The 22,280-nt window shown below is 38.0% G+C and overlaps 1 protein-coding gene across 1 annotated transcript in view; it reads left to right on the plus strand.

Annotated features, from left to right (window-relative positions):
- Nucleotides 1–22,280, plus strand: part of galnt12 (UDP-N-acetyl-alpha-D-galactosamine:polypeptide N-acetylgalactosaminyltransferase 12) — a 46,452-nt gene that overhangs the window by 13,467 nt on the left and 10,705 nt on the right. The window contains exons 2-8 of the mRNA XM_052016743.1: nucleotides 3,844–4,013; nucleotides 6,831–7,020; nucleotides 12,425–12,610; nucleotides 18,901–19,018; nucleotides 19,488–19,664; nucleotides 20,445–20,576; nucleotides 22,144–22,257. Coding sequence (XP_051872703.1) covers nucleotides 3,844–4,013; nucleotides 6,831–7,020; nucleotides 12,425–12,610; nucleotides 18,901–19,018; nucleotides 19,488–19,664; nucleotides 20,445–20,576; nucleotides 22,144–22,257 — 1,087 coding nt within the window. The remainder of the gene's footprint in view (nucleotides 1–3,843; nucleotides 4,014–6,830; nucleotides 7,021–12,424; nucleotides 12,611–18,900; nucleotides 19,019–19,487; nucleotides 19,665–20,444; nucleotides 20,577–22,143; nucleotides 22,258–22,280) is intronic.

Raw genomic sequence — 22,280 nt, forward strand, 5'->3', positions numbered from 1 at the left:
CAGCACAATTCAGGCCCTTCGGCTCACAAAGCTGCGCCGAACATGTCCCTACCCTAGAAATTACTAGGCTTACCCATAGCCCTCTATTTTACTCAGCTCCATATACCGATCTAACAGTCTCTTGAAAGACCCTATCGTATCAGCCTCCACCACCATTTCCGGCAGCCCATTCCACGCACTCGCCTCTCTCTGAGTAAAAAAAACTTACCCCTGACATCTCCTCTATATCTACTCCCCAGCACCTTAAACCTATGTCTTCTTGTGGCCACCAATTCAGCCCTGGGGAAAAGCCTCTGACTACCTACCCTATCAATACCTCTCATCATCTTATACACCTCTATCAGGTCCCCCCTCAACCTCCGTCTCTCCAAGGAGAAAAGGCCGAGTTCCCTCAACCTGCTTTCATAAGGCATGCTCTGCATCCCAGGCAGCATCCTTGTAGATCTCCTCTGCACCCTCTCTATAGCTTCCACATCTTTCCTGTAGTGAGGTGACCAGAACTGAGCACAGTACTCCAAGTGGGGTCTGACCAGGGACCTATATAGCTGCAACAATACCTCCCGGCTCCTAAATTCAATTCCCCGATTGATGACGGACAATACACCATATGCCTTCTTAACTACAGAGTCAAACTGTGCCGCCACTTTGAGCGTCCTATGGACTCGGACCCCAAGATCCCTCTGATCCTCCACACTGCCAAGAGTCCTACCATTAAAACTATATTCTGCCAACATATTTGACATACCAAAATGAACCACTTCACACTTATCTGGGTTGAACTGCATCTGCCACTTCTCAGCCCAACTCTGCATCCTATCTATATCCCTCTGTAACCTCTGACAGCCCTCCAAACTATCCACAACACCTCCAACCTTCGTGTCATCTGCAAACTTACTAACCCACCCCTCCACTTCCTCATCCAGGGCATTTATAAAAATCACAAATAGTAAGGGTCCCAGTACAGATCCCTGAGGTACACCACTGGTCACTGACCTCCACTCAGAATACGACCCCTCAATAACCACTCTTTGCCTTCTGTGGGCCAGCCAGTTCTGGATCCACTCTGCAATGTCCCCTTGGATCCCATGTCTCCTCACCTTCTCCATAAGCCTCGCATGGGGTACCTTATCAAACGCCTTGCTGAAATCCATATACACTACATCTACTGCTCTCCCTTCATCGATGTGCTTAGTCACATCCTCAAAAAATTCAATCAGGCTCGTAAGGCAGGACCTGCCCTTAACAAAGCCGTGCTGACTATTCCTAATCATATTATACCTCCCCAAATGTTCATAAATCCTACCTCTCAGGATCTTCTCCATCAGCTTATCAACCACTGAGGTAAAACTCACCAGTCTATAATTTCCTGGGCTATCCCTACTCCCCTTCTTGAGTAAGAGAACAACATCCGCAACCCTCCAATCTTCCGGAACCTCTCCCGTCTCCATGGACAACACAAAGATCATCGTCAGAGGTTCCACAATCTCCTCCCTCGCCTCCCACAGCAACCTGGGGTACATCTCATCCGGTCCCGGCGACTTATCTAACTTGATGCTTTCCAAAAGTTTCAGCACCACCTCTTTTCTAATATCTACATGCTCAAGCTTTTCAGGCCACTGCAAGTCCCCACTACAATCCCCCAGATCTTTTTCCGTGGTGAATACTGACGTAAAGTATTCATTAAGTACCTCCGCTATTTCTTCCGGATCCATACACATTTTCCCACAGCTGCACTTGATAGGCCCTATCCTTTCACATTTCATCCTCTTACTCTTCACATACTTGTAGAACGCCTTGAGGTTTTCCTTGATCCTGCCTGCCAAGGCCTTCTCATGTCCCCTTCTGGCTCTCCTAATCTCTTTCTTAAGTTCCTTCCTAGTGATAAAAGCACATATTCTTAAAAGCACACTTAGTGATAATTCTGAGAAATGGGTAAATAGGGATGAACATTCTTGAAAGCAGGCATGGTCAATCGAATTGGATGCATTGGTTTAGGTATCTTCAGTTTGCAGACCTGGGAAAAGGATTCTGAACATTTTGGAAGAGTACTTGCTTTTTAATGACTGGGGAGCCATTTGGCTCATGCGGTCTATACTGGCTCCTAACAGAGCAATCCCATCAGTGACATTCTCCCCCCCCCCCCCCCACCAATTATTTCCAAGTAGCCTTGCAACTTGTTCTCTCTCACCCATTAACTCTTTTTTTGATTCTTTTGCAACTTGCTTATACTGAAAGGTAATTTACAGTAGCTGGTTAACCTATCAGCATAAGTTTGGGATGTGGCAGGAAACAAGAGCACCTTGCAAGATCCCACATGGTAGGCAAACTCTATTAAGGCAACATCTGAGGTTTAAGTTTCAGAGGATTGATAGGACTTGGTGATAATTGGACTGGGGCACTATTGGAGGCTGATGTAATTTCAGTTTCTTACAGTTATTTAAACAGTTTGTGGATGTTAGCATGAAGAATAAAATGTTAATCACTGAAAGAACTAGGAATGAGCTGAAATTGTGCCCCATAACTCTAAGATAGATCAGAAAAGCTTCATGTTTTTAAAAATAAATCCCTTTAAGGAGAAGTGAATAATAATCGAGGTTGCACTGCAGTGGTTTCTGTTTAGACCTGTGGTATATAGTCATTCAGGTTCCAATAGTGTAGTTCGACACAGTTCAAACTTTTCACTATCTTCAGCAATAAGATTGAAGTTCACTTTTACCCTGACAATTTATTTTTCCATTTAAGGTATTGACTTATAACTTGGTTTTATTGCCACAAATACTCTGATGGGATAATTAACGTTAGACAGAACAAAGTTGAACTTAGAACCTTAATGGTCTCTGTGGCTCGGTTATGAACTGGATTAACTTGTTAGAAGAATTATTTCAAATATAGTTGAAGATGCAATAGTTAAGTTCCTGGAATTGCAACTGAGACCTGGAGTAATAAACCATTCACACATATGAATATCAACATAGCAATTTGCAGATCTGAGTTTACTTTTTCCAAAAAAAAGCTATTTTTATAAGGTGATCATGGAGTTCTCATATTGTGTTGCAAAAACTCAACATTTGAATTTCTTTTGAAGAAAGAATGCTGCCATCCATGCTCATCAAGCTTGCATCACAACAGTTCCAAAGCAGTACAGTTGACTTTTAATTGTACTCTGTGATAGTTCCACATTCTTGGAATAATGAGGGATGGCCTTTCATTCGAAGCTGGCTTGAATGTTTTTTGGGAAGTGGGTGGTGAATCATGCCTTAAGTGATCAGTTAAGATCGGAGAGCCTTTGACTTCAGGTTATAAATAACCTTTAGAAAGGGCAATTTTGTTGGGCCAAATGTCCTCTTGTTATGAATCTTGCAACATTGTTCATCTTTACCAATAAACTAAAACTGTTTGTTGATTAATACTAAAGTACTTGATAATGGTGTTTGCGGATTCTTGTGGTTACTGGGGTAAGAATTTCTCTTATTGATGTAACTTTTTGTAAGAGAGATGAGTAATCTTTTTGCTATCTCTGAAAAGTAAAACAAATGAAATTCTATAGATTTGTGTTCCATTTGATCTTAAAAGAATCTGTATGGTTGCAGATCAAAGCTGCACTAAGTGAAAACGATAACCGTTTTAAAAATAATTTTTGAACCAAATATTTCTAATACTGTTGAACATTTTGTCCTAAGGAAAAGAATGACAATTTATTTTTACTGAGAAAATTCTTTTCTCCAAAATAGTTATATTATGTAAGAAAAATAGTCTACGTCAGTGAATATATCAGGTTTTAGCAACGTTTTGCACTTCTACTGCAATTATGTGCTTTTAACATTTATCATGTTACATCTTCAGATGTAAAGAGAAGAAATATGATTATCGAAATCTTCCAACCACTTCTGTGGTAATTGCATTTTATAATGAGGCCTGGTCAACGCTCCTGCGGACAGTTCACAGTGTCCTTGATACTTCACCTGATATTCTATTGAAGGAGGTTATCCTAGTGGATGATTATAGTGAGCGAGGTATGTACAGCTTTATCAATTGTATTGTTTCTCTTTCTTATCTGGATGTTATGTTGAAACACATAGATGCAAGACACACATTTGATTTCTGCTTTTAAAGCAACTCAAACATTTTACTTGTATGTCCAGTCCAAGATGAATGATGGCATCTAGACTTTTTCCTCCCTCAATTTAATCCAAAAATATTCAAATAACTGTGAATGATATCTCAGGAAGTGGTATGCTTCTGTTGCCATTTTTGGCCAGCTGCAGATCTACCTAATGAAATTCACCAGTTTCCTTAATTTTGACTTAAAAATAAAATCTATATTCAGTGGATATTTGTGTAGCTTCACCCATTCTTTCCATGTCTGATGCAGCCAATTTTTCTATCATCCCCCAATATCTTGGTAAGTTCAAGGTTCTTTTAAAACTTTGACAGCATCTGATCTCTAATTATGGTTGATTAATTGTATAAAATCTCTCGCTTACTCTGCTCCAATTAACTTTGTGCTTTACTTTGCAGTTGCCCATTTTAAAGTGTTTACATTTTTCTGATAGACCTGATTTCTTTTCAAGAAGCATGTCTAATCTTTCCTTCCTTTGGGGCTTATTTTACTTGAAAAGAGATTACAGCACCAATGTTCTCGCCTGCTAGTGTACGCTTCCCAGTTTGCATTGATCTCTGCCAGTTCTACATAGCCCTGAATTCCTTCATCTTTCAAAAATTTATCTATTTCCTCTTTAAAGGTGCTTGGTGATCGAGAATTCCAGATATTTGCCTCTGTAAGAAGTTCCTTTGCACCTTGATTTTAAATGACTGTCCACTAATCGTGTAACTCTGTACCCTCATTCGAGATTTTCCTCAGAGGAAACGTCTGAACATCTACCCTAAGGATCTTGTATGATTCAGTAAGATTCTTGTGAACTCTATAGATGTAATTTCTTTAGTCATTTGTGGTAGGACAACCTGTTCATTCCAGAAATGAGCTCAGTGTATCTCTTTAGCACTGCCTCCAATACTAGGGTATCCTTTTTTGAATAAGAGTACTCCAGGTGTGTCCTCACTAGTACCCTGTACATTTGTAACAATACTGCCCTATTTCTAAACTCCAATCCCCTTGTAATAAGGGCCAATATGACATTTGCCACATCTGTCCACTAACTATTTTTGCAAATTGTGCATAAGAGCACCTATATCTCTCTACTTTGCTTATTTTCCTCCATTTAGATAATAGTCTGCCTTTAAGTTCCTCGTACTGAATCCTCTTGCTTTCCCACATAAATATCCTTTTGTCAAATGTTCACCCACTCACTCAATGCCTTGTGGGGGTCCAAAGCTGAGCTCATTTAGCAAACTAAATGAGCTCAGCTTTGGACCCCACAAGGCAATGTTTTTTTTGTGCCAAACACCAGGACATAAGCTGATAACATGAGCAAGTAACTTATTTTCAAAACCAGCATTTCGATTTTGTCATCTTTATTTCCCCAAAACTCAAATGGTCTTTCAATATGCGCACTCCAGAAATTTAATCTTTTTCAAACTCTTGTTTCATCCTTATTGTGTCTGTGCATCACCCGTATGGTTGTTTTTTAAAATATATATTGAACTTAAAGTGTATACAAAGACCTGCATGGTCACCACCCACGCTACTGCTACACCTTATTCTAGCCCTGTGTATCTAATCTCCAGCCTCCTGTTCTCCTTTGTTCCGGCATTGGCTGCCTCAGGACAGACACGTGAATGTTTGTACTTCTTCCTTTGTCATTAAATTATTTTAGAAGACTTTTCTCTTTACTCCCTCACTAAGTCTGGCCACCCAACTCTTTTATTGTGTAGTACCTGGGGAATTTATACTGCTTTGAAAACTTATACATGCAGATCCTCCCCAGGTTACGAAGCCTGAGTTATGGACAGCCTGTACGTACAAACAAGTGTTTGGGAGACGAGTGGGGATGGATTTGCTGGCTGCTGTGGGGAAACACATTCCTCCTTCTTTCTTCCTGCAGCACCCCCTCCCCTTCCCACCACCACCACCCCCCCCCCCCCCCCACCTGCTGAGCTGCAACAACTGAGTGGAGCAGAGCAGGGAGCGTTGATAAGATTCAATCACTCATTCACTGGTGGCTGCTGTTCCCGCGCCAGCTCACTCTCCCATCACAGCTGTTTCTGTGATCCTCTCCTACACACTTCTTGTTTGTTTCTGATTTAAGAACAGGATCTGTACAGTTGTGTGCAGATGTTTGTAAATGTAGTTGTTGCAGTTGATGGTTGCTGTATTACAATAATATCAACATGTAGAGAAGGCTAATGACAGTCATCTGGGACATTAAGTGTTCTGTTCTAAGTATGACACCCTAAGTTATGTCCATCTTTGTTCTTGAAGAGAAGAATTCATTTTTGTTGTTGTAAAACTGGGTTGAATTGTGGTGGCCCTGCAGTTCCAAGTAAAACATCATCATGTAACTACAACCATCAAAACTGAAGTTATTGCAGACTTGTGCACATTTAAAATTGCATTTAAATGGAGTTATTGGGGCACAGATTTAGGAGGCAGTAGGGATTCTAAGGTAGCTATAAAATCATTTTGCTGTTTTACGGAATCCAGCCTGATCAGTAGGATTTTTTACCTTCCTCCTCAGATCGTCAGAAATTTGTAAATGGAAATTTGTTTGCCACAAGTCATCCTCTTTGCACAATGAAATAGAAAACTGTAATGGAAGAATATTTTCTAAAAGGATTATATGTTGTTGTACATAGCATGGTACTAAAATTATGCAAAATATTAAACAAAAATAGAAGTCCACAAGCTCAACATTTTTTTATTCTTTTGACAGAGCACCTAAAGAAGCCTTTAGAAGATTATGTTGCTAATCTTCGCAAAGTTCGATTGATACGTGCACGAAAAAGGGAAGGCTTGGTTCGTGCACGATTGCTGGGTGCATCTATAACTACAGGTGATGTCTTGACTTTCCTGGACTGCCACTGTGAGTGCCACGTGGGTTGGCTGGAACCATTACTAGAGAGGTAAATTGAGGCCTCATTATTGGATATCACCACATGAAAGTGTTTGTCTTGCTTTTGGGATGATAATGATTTAGAATTGCATAGCATATATAGCACAGAAATGGGCTTTTTAGCTGAATCGGTCCAGGAAGGCACTTAAGCCTTCTCATGTTTTTTTCCTTGTAAAACTATAACCTTATTCCTTTATCTCGTGTCCCCTTTTGGATTTGGAGGACCATTTTTGGGTTGGAGTAGACGATATGTGCTGAATTTGTCAGACTTCCCTGTGCATGATACGATGGTGCACGGAGCCAGCAGAGTATGTGTGGTGACATCAAATGGTGTAAAAGCTTGTTTAACATTTGTGAGAGCTTCTATTTAATGAGCCCTGTGCAAGACAATTGGACTCCAGATAGAGAATTGAAGCCTAATGACATGAGGAGTAGACGCAAGTGTAGGACATTCTGCTCGCTGTGCTTACTCCACTGTTCAGTAAGATCATTGTTGATCTTTAATATCACACCAACTTCTCTGCCCTAGCAACTTGATTCCCCTAAAATCAAAGTCAAAAGTCAAAGTCGAGATTATTGTCATATGCACAAGTACATGTATGCACAGGTGCAATTAAAAAAAAACTTGCTTGCAGCAACATCACAGGCAAGTAGCATCATATAAGCAGCATTCACAAGAAAAACATAAATTATACACAATTTTTACAAGAAAACACAATTAAAATAAAACAGTCCATTTTAGTGCAAAGTAGTCAAAGTGGTCATAGTATCGCTAAACTGTAGTGATTAGGGTTTTGCCGGTTGGTTCAAGAACTGAATGGTTGAAGGGAGGTAGCTGTTCTTGAACTGGTGGTGTGGGACTTCAGGCTTCTGTACCTCCTGCCTGATGGTAGCTGCAAAAAGATGGCATGGCCCAGATCCAAAAATCCAAAAACCTTTTGAATATACTTCTCATTGGAGCCTCCAAAGCTTTCTCAGGTAGAAAATTCCAAAGATTCACTACTCTGGGATGAAGAAATTTCAATCTGTCCTGAATGGCCAAGCCTCAATTTTGATATTGAGAATTTGGTATGGGACACCAGCCAGGGGAAACATTATTCTTGCATCAATCATGCCAAGCTGCATAAGAATTTTGTAATGTTTCAATAAGATTACCTCTCATTCTCCTAAACTCTACACCAAGTCTGCTTTATCTTTCATCCATAGGACAAATCCCTCCATCCTGGGAATCAATCTGGTGGGTCGTGGTTGCACTTCCTTTATCACAAATAAATCCTTGGGTCAAGATATGGGATCTTTACATGCTATTCTGGCTGTGGTCTCACCAGTACTCTATCTAGCTGTATTAAGAGGTCTTTTGCTTGTACTTAAAATCCCTTACAATGAAGGCCAATGTTTGCCTTCTGACTTATTTGCTATATTTGGAAGTTAACTTTAAGTGATTCATTTACAGCGATACCCAGACTCTTGAACACCAACATTTTTCAATATCTTGTAAGTTTGAAAAGTGGAATTCTTTTCTATATTTACTTTCAAAGTGGATGCTCTTACAATTTTCCTCATGATATTTCATTTGCCTTGTTCTTGTCCGTGCACTTAGCTTGACTGTACCTTCCTGAAGTCTCTGTATTGTCCTCAAACTGACCCAGTTTTGTACTATCTGCAACTGAGGTATTACGCTTGATTCTCTCATCCACATCATTGTTATAGCTTGTGATCCCTGTGGCATATGATGTGCTCCTTGTCATAATTTTCTTAGGTTTCCCTTTACAAGAGCTTCAATTCCCATTCCCTTCAAGTTTATCAACAGTGGTGTTTATTTTAAGCCATTTCTTATGAACATACATACATAGAAATGAATGAATTAGGCTCAGGAATTGATCACCCAGCCCTTTAAACTTATTTTACCATTCAATAACATAATGGCTGATTTTGATTGCAATTCAATTCTGTATTCCTCTCTCTTCACCGACCCCACCCCAAAAGCCCTCGCCAGGAGTTATTTTCTTCTTAATGCTAAAGTATTCCTAGCCAAACTTACCTTTTAAAAAATATGATGTATAATAACTTGGATCAAATTCATCTGACCTGTCACTTTTCATTGGTGCTGATCGTGATGCCATATTGTGATTTTTACTCTGAATTTGTTTAACTGCTAGACTTGATTGCTAGACTACTTTTCAATTGTCCCAGATGCTAAATGCTTCAAAACTCTGAATCTGGCATTGTTCTCTTAGTAATAATCATTGATCTTTATTTGTCCTACCTTCTGTGTTCTATGTGAGCTCATTTTATTGTCAAATAAGTTGGCATATGCATTAGAGTTACTGTGCTTTGACTAATGACTTGCTCATTTTTGTCCTGTTTGCTTACAGTTTTAGTGTCGGTGTTGGCTCAGCTGGTAGCACCTTGCCTCTGTTTCAGATGGTTGCAGGTTCACTTCTCAATTCGGAGAGAGTTATTCTTGTATGCCATTATTTATTCCCTGGCAAACATCACTAAAAACAGTATCTCATGTTATCTTTGGGATTTGGATGCATTGTGGGATCTTGCTGTCATATTTCTTTACAACAGTGCCTGCAATTCTTTTCTAAAAAAATAGTTTGCTGGACTGCAAATTAAGTGAATTCTAATACTCTTCTGTAGTAGAACAAAAGTACCCTGTACACAAACTCAGCAGATGATAGTTTGCTAAGATTCTTGCTTGGGAGAAGGGTACTGCTGACCAGAGTTGCATGTGTGGGCTAAGCAGTGTGCATTTCTGGTGGATGCTACCAGTTTATTGTGGAAGGTACGTTACCAAAAGAGAGAGTGGTTGACTGAACGTCATCATTGGTTTCTCTCTTGTCCTACGGCAACTCTTCACATGGCAGAATTACTACAACAGACACAAGATGAGAAACAGGAGCAGGAATCAGCCCCTTTAAGCTACTCTGCCATTCGGTAAGATTGTGGGTGATCCATTCTTGGCGTTGCTGCTTTCTCTTGACTCCCTCCTGGTTTAAATGCCTGTTAATGCCTTGAATATATTCAAAGGCTCCCACCTCCACAGTTCACTTGGGTGGAGAATTACAATGATTCGCAACCCTTTGAGAGAACCCTCCCCTCTCCACAGGGATAACTCCCTTGACTGCTTGTCTCTCCCCACCAATTCCCCCTCCAAGCACTTATCCCTGCAATCACTCCAAATGTTCCCCCTGCCCCTACACTGCCTCCCCCACCACCATTCAGGGCCCTAAATGGTCCTTCCAGGTGAGGCAGTACTTCACATGTGAATCCATCGATGTCACTTATTGCATCTGGTGCTCCCAATGCAGCCTCCTCTACATCGGTGAGATCCAACATAGACTGAGGGTTTGCTTCATCGAGCACCTTCACTCTGTCCACTGCAACAGCCAGGATTTCCCAGTGGCCAGCACTTTTAATTCCACTTCCCATTCCACACTGACCATGCCTGCCTCTACTGCCAAGTTGAGGCTAGATGCAGATTAGAAGAACACCTCGTATTCCGTCTTGGTAGTCTCCAACCTGACAGCATCAACATCGCTTTCTCTAACCACTCTCCTCTGTTTGGTCCCCCCCCACCACCCTCCTCCATTTTGTTTTCCCTTATCCCTCTGACCCCTTTGCCCTTTCTCTTTCCTCTCCTCCACCTTCACGACCTGCCCATCACCCACACCTTCCTTCCTCTGGTTCCCCACCTCTTTCCCCTTTATTCCATGGTCCACCATCCTCTCCTATCTGATTCCATCTTCAGCCCTTTGCCTCTTCCCCCCCCCCATTACCTCCCAGCTTCTTGCATCATTCCCACTTCGCTGCCCCCATCCCCTACCTACCTATCTTCCCCCTCTCACCTGGATTCACTTACCACCTGCCAGCCCATGTTCCTCCCCCTCGCCCTCCGCCCTCCCCATCTGCCCTCTTTCTTTCCAGTCCCGATGAAGGGTCTTGGCCCAAAATGTCGACTGTTCATTTCCCACCATAGATGCTGTCTGGCCTCTGAGTTCCTCCAGCAATTTTTGTCGATTTGCTCCAGATTTCCAGCGTCTGCAGACTTTCTTGTATCTTCCTTTTGAGAGATGAAATTTGTCCTTATTCTGGAAATATGCCCCCTACTTCTCGATTTCTCCTATTTTCTCCAAATAATACTCCATCAGCCAACTTCTTGCCCGTGGACTTAATCTAGCTACATCCCTTTCCAGCCTTGTTATGTTCATCTCGTAGCTTGCCAACTCACCCATCTTTGTATCATCGGCAAATTTGGCTACAATGCACTTGGTCCCTCCATCCAAGTATTAATGTAAATTATAAATAGTGGAGGACACAGTACAGATCCCTGTGGCACCTCCCTGGTTACTGGTTGTCAATCCAAAATAGGCCCTTTTATCCCAACTGTTTATTGTTAACCCTTCCACTAACTGTGCCAAGATGTTACCCCTTAGCCTATGCATACTCGTCCAATAACCATTTATGTGGTGCCTTATCAAATGGCTTCCTAAAATTCAAATTTACTACTTTCAGTTCTCCTTTATCTGCACAGTTGCATTAAAACTCTAGCAAATCAGTCCACAAAATCTTACTTTCATAAAAGGCACATTGAGTCTGCTTAATTCTGATTTTCAAATGTCCTGCTATTATCTCCTTAATAATTTTCCCATTGACAGCTAACTGGCCTATAGTTTTCTGTTGTCTGTCTGTCTCCCTTCCTCTCTGTCTTGAATAATACCATTACATTTATGCAGTGTGAAAGTGATTACAAATTTATTGGGTATTGATTTACATACATTCTACTCCTGCACATCCTAGGTATCTATAATGACCTATATACAGGAGAATGTATTATGACTTTTAATGTTTTAACATGGTCTTAAGACTGAGAAAGATATTGAAAATGATCTCAAATAAATGGGAATTGCCTGTTCTACACATTGTTTTTAAAGTTGAGAGCCTTCATTTTTACCTTGGTCAGACAAATGTTTCATGAATGTTTGATTGTATCCTGTAAGCTTTATTTCCTTGCACTATATTTGACTCGGTACAAATCAATGCCATTTTTCTATACACTGGTTTATGTATGTAATGGAGCAGCTGGTGGAAAGGATGTTTTCATCATATTAACTTCACATACTGATTCGGTTAATTTGTTTCTCTAGTTCAGCTGCAATGCTTCCATCCCACATAATGGACTATATATTAAATATGCAGTGGTTCTAAATATTACATAAGAAATGGTAGTAGAAGCAGATCAACTAGCACTTCCAGCATGTTCTATATAACAAAATCATACCTGATCTTCTACCTTGTATTGTAATGTTATTTGGCAGTACCATAATTCAAAACAAGAATGTTTGCAATGTTTGAATGATTTACAGACTAATTTTGGAACATGTAATTTGAGTTTTTTTTCCTGTCAGAATCCATGAAGATGAATCTGCTGTAGTATGTCCTGTGATTGATGTCATTGCATGGAATACCTTTGAATTTCTGGGAAATCCTGGAGAGCCTCAGATTGGTGGGTTTGATTGGAGGCTAGTTTTCACCTGGCACACAATTCCTGATCATGAACGAAAACGAAGGCGATCTCCGATTGATGTTATCAGGTGAGTTTTAATCACTGGTCAATGAAGGTAAATGTCAAAGTTGATTAATTCAGTACCTTTTGTACAAGTCTAACTGTGTGATGTTATCCTCAAAAACAAATCAATCAGAATTTATTTTGCTTGGTTCATTTAAAAGAAAAGGCAGTTTTCTATAAATTATAAGTGCTTTGGACAATGAATAAAGTAGGATGTCAGCCTGAACACTTGACAAAATCCAGTTAATTTCAACTGCAAGAACAGGTATACTTCCAGATTAATTGTGCTGGGTTGCAAAGCTTATAATAGCACTGGAAAATTTGCTTTACAGGTCTAAAGGGTAAGGCTGTTGCCTTCATTAAGCCTGTGGCATCCTTCAAGGAAGCCCTTAGTGTATGAATAACTTTATTTGAACTTTTATGTAGCAGAGACCATTCAGACTGACTAGAAGAGTTTCATTTGCAGGCAAAATGGGGTTCACTGCTGCTGATGGGTGAATAATTTTTGATGAATACAATTGTAGAAAATGTTGTATTCCTGCCACACACAGGTATATTCAACCTTGAACAGAGTGAAAGTTTGTGATGGGTGTTCAGTCATGATTTTCTACAAGGTCAATACTTTGACTCTAATATAGTAAATTTTATCTGATGAATTGTATCTTAATTTTAGGCTTGCAGATAGTTTTCTTCTTGTAGTAGAACTACAAGTTGTTTGTTCAATATCCTATTAAATTCAAATTTTTCCAAACTGGAATGTGTTAGAACTTCTAAATATGAGCTTGATTCTTCAGAGAAATACTAAGCATTTTCTGTGTAGTGCAAATTTATTTCAGGGCTTAAGAGTAGCGTAAATGTGCATTTTTAAAAATGGGGTATCTTTGACTTCTAAGATTTTAAAGAAACTTTATTCTGGTTTAGTTGACTGCATGAATACTATTTTAAAAGCTCAATGAATTTCATAGTAAATTGTGAAAATGCTCAGCAGGTTAGTCGGCATCTGTGGAGAGCAAAACAGGATTAACTTTTCAGATCACTGACCAGTTTCTGATGAAAGATTTTTGTTTCTTCATAAATGCTACTTGACTTGCTGAGTTTTTTTATAAAATTCTCTTTATTTCAAACTTTCGCTTTTTCTTTATTTAAAGATTTGTAGAGTTATACAGCACAGAAACAGGCCCTTTGGTCTAACTTGTCCATGTTGACCAAGATGCCTATCCAAGCTAATCCTGTTTGGCCCATTTCCCTCCAAATCTTAACAATCCATGTACCTGTCCAAATGTGTTTTAAATGTTATGATTGTACCTGCCTTTGGCAGCTCACTTCACATACCCACGAACTTCTGTGCGAAAATGTCCCCTGGAGTTCCCTTTAAATCTTTCCCCTCTCGCAGTACTTGCCATAAAAACTCAAAAACTGAACCAAAATGGGAATTTTTAAAAACAAATTATGATACTGTATATACTTGTACATTTGATGTCAGTCTCAGGTTTTGCTGAATCTTGACGAAATGGGCAAATTACATTAACCAGGTAATTCCTTGTTTTATGAGTGTTCGATTTAAGAATTTTTGCTGTAATGCCATTGACTTTTTGGAATGCATGTTCTTGATTTCCAAAGCTATTTTTCACTATAATGAATAATACGCCACTCTCCATGCACAGGAATACACTGTATTGAAATACCCATGATGCTTTTTGTCCAGGCTTTTCGAATTACAAAATTCCACATAACAAAACATTTTCCAGCAATGCTTCCCTTTTTGTAAATCAAAAAATAATTATAGTTTTGTTTTTGTATCCTCCTTTGAAAAGTCTCTGACAATCAGCGAATGAGGACTTCTAATCTGTCTTTTGTGCAGCTTTCTATTCTGTCCATTGCGATAGATGTGGCCAAAGATACTTAATATAAGTTCTTAAGTACATCATCTTTTCCTTGTGTCATGAGGCCATTTTTGCTCAATAAGCATGGTTGTGCTTATGGAATACTGTTTATTGTGTTGTGCTCTGCAGCTAGGGTTTGTGGGTTTTCAATAAATGCCAAATGCACTTTATATTTATTGGATAGAATATAATTTGTAAACTTGTGTTTTTGTCAGCTACGTTTAGATTAGTACTGTAAATTCTATTTATTATTTAGTAGTTTAGAATGAGACCTTGTTTATTTAGAAAATATATCATTTCCAAAGTTGATGTGTGACAATTTAAATGAAATAGTAATAGTCATGGGTTTGTGCCACAACGAGGTCAATTCAGAGGATTACTAAACTTGCAGCACACCAGAATTTCTCATTGTCAGTGGCTACAAAGTGGTACAGACTCATGCAGTTTACTTGATGAATTGGAGAAGTAAAGATCAATAGATAGAGGAGGGAATTATTTATATTAAAAAAAAATTAAAACATTCATGAATCTGCTGAAAGCATTCATTTTAACTTGAGGTACCCATTTCTTAAAACAAAAGTCAAGAGTATGTCAATGTAGAGACTTGTAAAATAATAATTATCCCTCAAGCAATGTATGTTCAAACTATGGTCAGAAACTTGATTTGTACTATATATCCATTTGCATTGCTTAGATGGGGGTGATGTCAATTCATTTCAGATTGACTGTTGGTCAACTGGGAAAGTGGGCAGAGGAATGGCAGATGGAATTTAACTCGGAAAGGTGCAAAATAATTCATTATGGGAAGTTAACTGATGGCCAGGACCTACACACTGAATGGCAGGGTTGTTGAACAGAGACACCTGGGGGTACAGTACATAGTTCCCTGAAAGTGTCAATACAGGTAGGCATGGTGGTGAGAGAAGTGTATGGCTTGCTGGCTTTCATTGGCTGTGGCATTAAGTACAAGAGTTGGGATGTCATGTTACAGCTGTACAGGATGGTGGAGTAATGTTTGCAGTTCTGGTCACCATATCATAGGAAGGATGTGATTAATTTAGGGAGGGTGCAAAAATGATTCAGAAGGATATTGCTGGGACTGGAGAGACCGGATAGGTTGCGACTGTTTTCCCTGGAGCAAAGGAGCTAAGGGGTGATCTTATAGAGGTTTATAAAATCATGAGGGGCATTCGATAAGTTGAATGGCCACAGTCTTTTCCCCAGGGTAGGAGAGAGCCTATTTCTTAATGGCATTTTCTGATTTCTCTTTTGGGGACGTATGCTTTTGTTACCAGAAGTTTTTGTGATCATCAGTGATGTTTCCAATTTTATCCACATTACTAATTTATTTATTTTAATACTTCCTAATATTTGAATTCTTTTGGTAGAAGGGAAGGGGCAGATTATACAGGACCCCTTCTGTGGTTGTCCAAGCATAATAGCCCTGCAGGTTTACTGAGCTTCTGTGGCCATGGAGTTTCCAACAATCTTGAGTCATTGCCACCATGGCAGTTCTACGCAGTGAAGTGATCTGCATGTGGTGACTGGAACTTGGGCAGTGCACAGAAGTTCTGCTCACAGGCCATCCTGATGGCCTTTTTGTAGATTGTTCTGTCAAAAGGTTTTTCCACTGATTTCAAACATCTTGAAAAACAAGTGGGAAAAAATGTGAAAGATTATTTTTTTAAAAAATAAAGTACTAATAAAAAATTTTCATTGAAATATATTTAACAGAAGTAAATTAACTAAAATTTATAAATAACTATAAATAAAAACAAACCACTTAACATTTTCATGGGGTATATAGTTACTCTACTCAAATCTCTGGGACCACACATCTGACCTCCACATTGTCTTCCACAATGCAGTTTGCAGGGGTGCATTGTAGAGCATACTGGCATTAGTCCATGGTTCTGTATGTATCTAGTGCTAACTATCAATGTGATTCCTCCCATCATGTTCAATCCTAACACAAATTAAAATGCATCTTAATCGAAAATGAACTGTATATCTTTGTGTATACAGCATTAAGATCAAATCCATATAAAATTAACATCTATGATGGGGGTGTGTGTGAGAGAGAGGGAGGAAAATTTGTATTCTGAGCTGCAATGATGTCCCAGCAAACATTTGAATTTGATACTGTAATGGTGAAGAAAATAAGGTATGCACACAACAGTTCATGATCTTCACATAAAAAGCACATTCTCCAAGCAGCCTTTAACTAGAATGGCTAACATTTTAAATGAGTATTTAAAAATGAATAAATCTTGTTTTTTTTCTGGTATTTGTGCATTAATGATGTGTTTACTTGTACATGTTAACATTAATTTTCCAATATTTGCAACAATGCTGGAAATTAGTTAAAATTTACCTTTGACTTTTAAAATAGGAAGTGCTTCCTATGGCTGTACTATTTGCAATTTTTTATATTCAGAATATTTTCAATAGAAATGCAGTGGAACATTTTCTGTTTAAAAATAGAACACAGCCCACTAATATTAAAAAAAATAGAATATTTGCCTTTTTTATGCTATTGGATTGGGGAACGTTACAAGCCAGGAGAGTAGTTGAAGGTCTTCATGGAATTTGTTACAATAGTTAAAGTTAACTGGTTTATTTTCTGGTATTGTAATTCATTTCTATTTTTCTTAAAAGGTGATTTCTCTTGTAATGCATTCACATTGAATTTAGCATTAGAAGTTGTAGAATATAAAAATTTGTGGCACAGTTTAAAGCTATATGCTTCACTGGACTAAAGGTTAAACACACTTTCCGTCTATTGCCCTGCAGGTTATGCATCTTCCAGTGTTCGATGCTGCTTGTTAACAATTTTTTAATCTGTTTAAGGAGAATTGATTGCTTTATTCAGGCAGGTCCCAGTTAGCTTGCAGTGGATGCCTTGCCATTCTGGCACTTCAATTTACAGTAAATTTTGATGATATAAATCTCATTAAAAGTCTATGGCCTTGATCTTTGTCACTGAGAAAAAAAATGATGCTGCACATCAAGGCTGATGGTTCAAAAAGTCCTTCAGTTGAGTTTGACCATCCAATCCATCTCTACGTATCTGGTGGTGTTTGAATTGTAGATATTGGATCATTTTCCATTCCACCTACTGATTTGTGTTTATTTGCTGGAATGGATAAAGTGGAACACGGATTACATTAAGTGTAGGTCCAACCTTTTTAAAGCTATGCAAAAGCATGTAGAATTTTCATGAAAGGAATTGTGTTCTTTATTCTCCCTTTACATCTTTTAAGGAGTAATGGGTGGACTACAGTCACTCCCCTGCCCAATTTTTACCTTCTGTATATTAAGAAATGATCTCCAGTTTGTCTTTCATTGTATGAGGTTAAAACAAACTTTGGTTCAACTGGTTAGGATTTCTGCTTGTGCCAAATAATTGCTTGTAAAACTATCTCAAACTTTCTGTACACCTAGATATGGGATGACAAACACATTACAAATGTAGTTTTTAATCGAACATTAAGTTTGCCCTTTAAAACAAAATAATTCTAGGAGAAACAAACCACAATTTAATGGTTTTGGAAAAAGTTGAACCAAGCTTTCCATGGTTTCTATATCCATTTTATAATGTGATGATCCAGGTATGCTCTAGCTAAGGTTTAACAGAAACGTCATGTGCCAAAATTACTCTTCTAAATTTTATCCCTAACCCAAGGAATTGTTTACTTTTATTTACCTGATCTGTGTACTCATTTGTATTTCTAGAGTCCTTTACTGCACTTCCTCTTTTAGATTCTGACATTCTTATTTTTGTGCAAAACTTTAATACCTCTCAGTATTGAATTTCATGTGCCAACTTGCTGGCCATTCAATGGCTTCATCTGTATCTACCTATAATTTATTGTAGTTGTCAAAAGTATCCTAGTATTGATTGTAACCACACAATTTAGTAACACCAACATTATTGTGCTAATAAAAGCTGTGTACATTGGTGGTCACAGTACTGACTTGGAGGACCCACTTTCAATATGCTCTATCTCAATAATTACCATTCAAATCCACCTTCTGTTTTTGGTATTGCAGCCAACTTCCTGACAATTTTGTTACTCGTCCCCTGACTTTGCATGCTCCAAGATTCATTAGGATATTATGGTACCATACATTTGTGATACAGTATCAAAATTACATAATCTTATTGATTTCACTCAATCATAGTGTGCATGTATTTGCTCTTGTCTGTTAAATATAACCTAAAATTAACTATGAAATTAATATTTAAAAATATTCAATATAATCAGCATAATATATTCTTTGAAGGATTGGAATTTATGAACTTGCTCAACCAGGATAAAGATGGTCTTAAACAGATCAACAACACTTAGTTATTGTTACCTTGCTTTTCCTTTTTAGAATCAAGATCAAAAATTATTCCTAAATTATTAAAATATCTCTGTTTTAACAGGTCTCCAACCATGGCAGGTGGGCTGTTTGCTGTCAGTAAGAAATACTTTGAGTATCTGGGCACATATGATACTGGGATGGAGGTCTGGGGAGGAGAGAACCTGGAGTTCTCCTTCAGGGTAAGACTTTATTTTTAAAGTTCACGTTGAATGTCTAATTGAAGGTTTTTCCTTAGTGACGCTTTGTATGAAAGGTTTGGGCAGTCTTAGATTAGTTCCCTGGAAGAAAAGCCTTTTGAAAGAATACTGCTTTGATAATTGTCATGTTATGCATTTCATTTGCCTGTACAGTGCTGTATGAGGTAATGGAAAAAAAATGAAGGTGTTTAAATTCATTGCAAAATATCAGGTTGAAGGCTAAAACTGGTGATTATTTTTACCAATTGTGTTGGTAAAAATGGAACAAGATCTCTAAATTCATTTTCAGATATACTTTAATTCATTTAACTGTTGTCCCACTGATTCAACAACAAAGTTTTGAATAAGTCTTGTATATATAAAAAAATAATGAAGCATGCTAGACTTAAGGAATGAAAGTATAAAATAATCACTCTATACTCTTAAAACAACTTACCTTTTCCCTTTCCAGATTTGGCAGTGTGGGGGTTCCTTAGAAATACATCCCTGTTCTCACGTGGGCCATGTTTTCCCTAAACAAGCCCCTTATTCTAGGAGCAAAGCCCTGGCAAACAGTGTACGTGCTGCTGAAGTCTGGATGGATGAATATAAAATTCTGTACTATCACAGGAATCCACATGCTCGTTTGGTGAGTAATAGTCATCGGTAGAGTTCCTATGTGAAGAACGTACAATAGGGAATTTTAAAAATTGAAGCATTGTACCACTACTTGTTGAGAAAACTACTTTCTGATTCTGGATGATGATTTAATCTTTAAAATGCAGAAGCTAGAATCAACACAGGTCATAGTAAAACAAAAGTTTCCTTTACTACACTACTTTGATGAAGGATGTACTCTCAACACACCAGTCTCGGGTCAAAAACCTAAATGCAAATAAGGTTTTTAAATTTAAAAAAACTACAAAATAGTTTAGAACTGAAAGGAGCTATCAAAATATAAAGTTAGTTGAACAAATATATTAACCTGACTTTTTTAAAGGGCTGAAACATTTTTTCTTGTATACCTTCATTTGAACTTGATTATAAATATGCCCATAAAAAGGCATGGTTATTGTGTTAGAATTTTGTCTTGGATTTAATTCTTTTAACTACTCCAACAAAGCAGAAACTTATTTAAAAAGTGTTAATTTTGCAATTATCACATTTTGTTTCCCAGCAGTTAATTATATTTTTGAATTATGCATCCAATATTTTAGAACTGCTGTTTTGGAATGGTCTTGTTCTAGATTTTTGTTAAATATTCATTGCATCCAGGATTATTTCCTTGTACAGTCATTAAGAAATCTGGGCAAACTTGTTAAAAAAATGATAAGTTGTAGAAGAAAAGAGATTTTGGTTTTCAGTGAAGACTCTTGAAGTTACTTTGATATGGTTTTTGTTTTTTTTTCCAATCCTTACTGGTTTACAGGAGCCATATGGTGATGTGACAGAGAGAAGAAGACTGAGAGAGAAACTACAGTGTAAAAACTTCAAATGGTTTTTGGAGAATATTTACCCTGATATACATGTACCTGAAGACCGTCCAGGTTTCTTTGGAATGGTAAATATATTGTGCTGTATTTAGCTTAACCCCATCCCTAAATGTGAGGTAGTTTTCACCATCTGCTGTTGTCTTGTCTGAATCTAAACCCTTGCTTAACTTTTGCAGTGAAACTGTGTAAAGGACGGACTGCACTAGACTTTGGAGTGTTTGTCATCAACATATACTCTGCCCAGGCTAAGGTCTTGGTGTATACCATTGAGTGCTGAGCCATTGCCAAAAATATCTTCATTTTTTTGTTAAAAACTAAGCTCTTTGAATTCAGCCAACCACTAATGTTTTGATGGATTGTTACTGAAAGTTATTCTTGTGGTCCTGGGTAATGTTGCTCCTTAAACAGCACAATCCATCTCCCAAATACCCTTGCATTACCATTTTAGGAAGAGATTACTGCTAATTAATTTGTTTGAATTATAGTTAAATGAACTATCATAAAATTCTGCAATCTTTTATGTTAAGTAATAAGTTATCATCAACAGTATCATGACATTTTCTCAGGTTCAGCATGTACTTACCAAAAAAAACAGCTATTCATTCACGTTATAATTCTATAGTTTGCATTGTAATGTTAACCCATCTGGTCTCATAGAAAAAAGCTTGATCACAGTGTATGAACAATATAGCAAGGCTTCATTTGTGATATTTCCTTAAAGGATGAGGGTCCACTGCCTCAAACCATTACAAACTTTTTGATCATCCTGTAACATCTTTCTGCAATTAACCTCATATTGTCTATGTATGATTGCCTCTACAGAATTTTTTTAATATTAGTACAACTTCCTACCATGTTTTCTATGTTAAGTTGGAATAATATAGTCACTCTGTATGTTTTGTTCTCTTGCTATGCTCTTGGTTCTTTCCTTTTAGGAAAGATGATGTGACAGAGAAAGGAGATTCTCAAAAATGCAAGGTGCATTTCCTGTTGAGATTTGTAGGAAATATGTGCCCTTGGTTAGCTGGCTATTTCATCATATTGACAAGAAAATATAAATATTTTAAAAGCTAACATATCCTGAAGAGGTAATTTTTAAGCATCACACTATTTAAACAGTTGTTTTCAAATTGCCTCTTGAAGTTGAAATATCTCTGTTAAAACTTCATGAAGCCCTTATTTCATAAATGCATTAATAATATTCACCATTTTACAATTGTGTTTGCCTTTGGAAAGTGAAAAGCACAACAAGATCCTGACATCAGAGCTGCTATTAAACATCAAGAAACAAAGGACTGCAGATGCTGGAATCTAGATGAAAAATGCTATGATGCTAGAGGAACTCAGCAGGCCAGGCAGCATCCATGGAGAAAAGCAAGCCCTCTTTTCCTATCTTTAGTCCTGAAGAAGGGTCCTGACCTGAAACATTGACTGCCTGCTTTTCTCCATAGATGCTGCCTGGCCTGCTGAATTCCTCCAGCATCATAGTGTTTTTCTTGCTATTAAACATCAACTTAACAAAGAACACTGCAATAGAAAAGATTAATTTTTTTCATTTTCTAAAGCAGGATGCTTAATTTTACTGTCTTCTCTCCACAGCAATATAATCTAATATCCATGTATTGTATTTTTCAGCTAAAGAACAAGGGGATGTTGAAGTACTGCTTTGATTACAATCCACCAAATGAACACAATGTTGCAGGAGAAAAAATTGTTCTGTACCAGTGTCATGGTATGGGACAAAATCAAGTATGTAGTCTGTGACACAGTTT

The sequence above is a fragment of the Pristis pectinata genome, chromosome 5 (assembly GCF_009764475.1).
Source record: "Pristis pectinata isolate sPriPec2 chromosome 5, sPriPec2.1.pri, whole genome shotgun sequence".
Classification (NCBI taxonomy): domain Eukaryota; kingdom Metazoa; phylum Chordata; class Chondrichthyes; order Rhinopristiformes; family Pristidae; genus Pristis; species Pristis pectinata.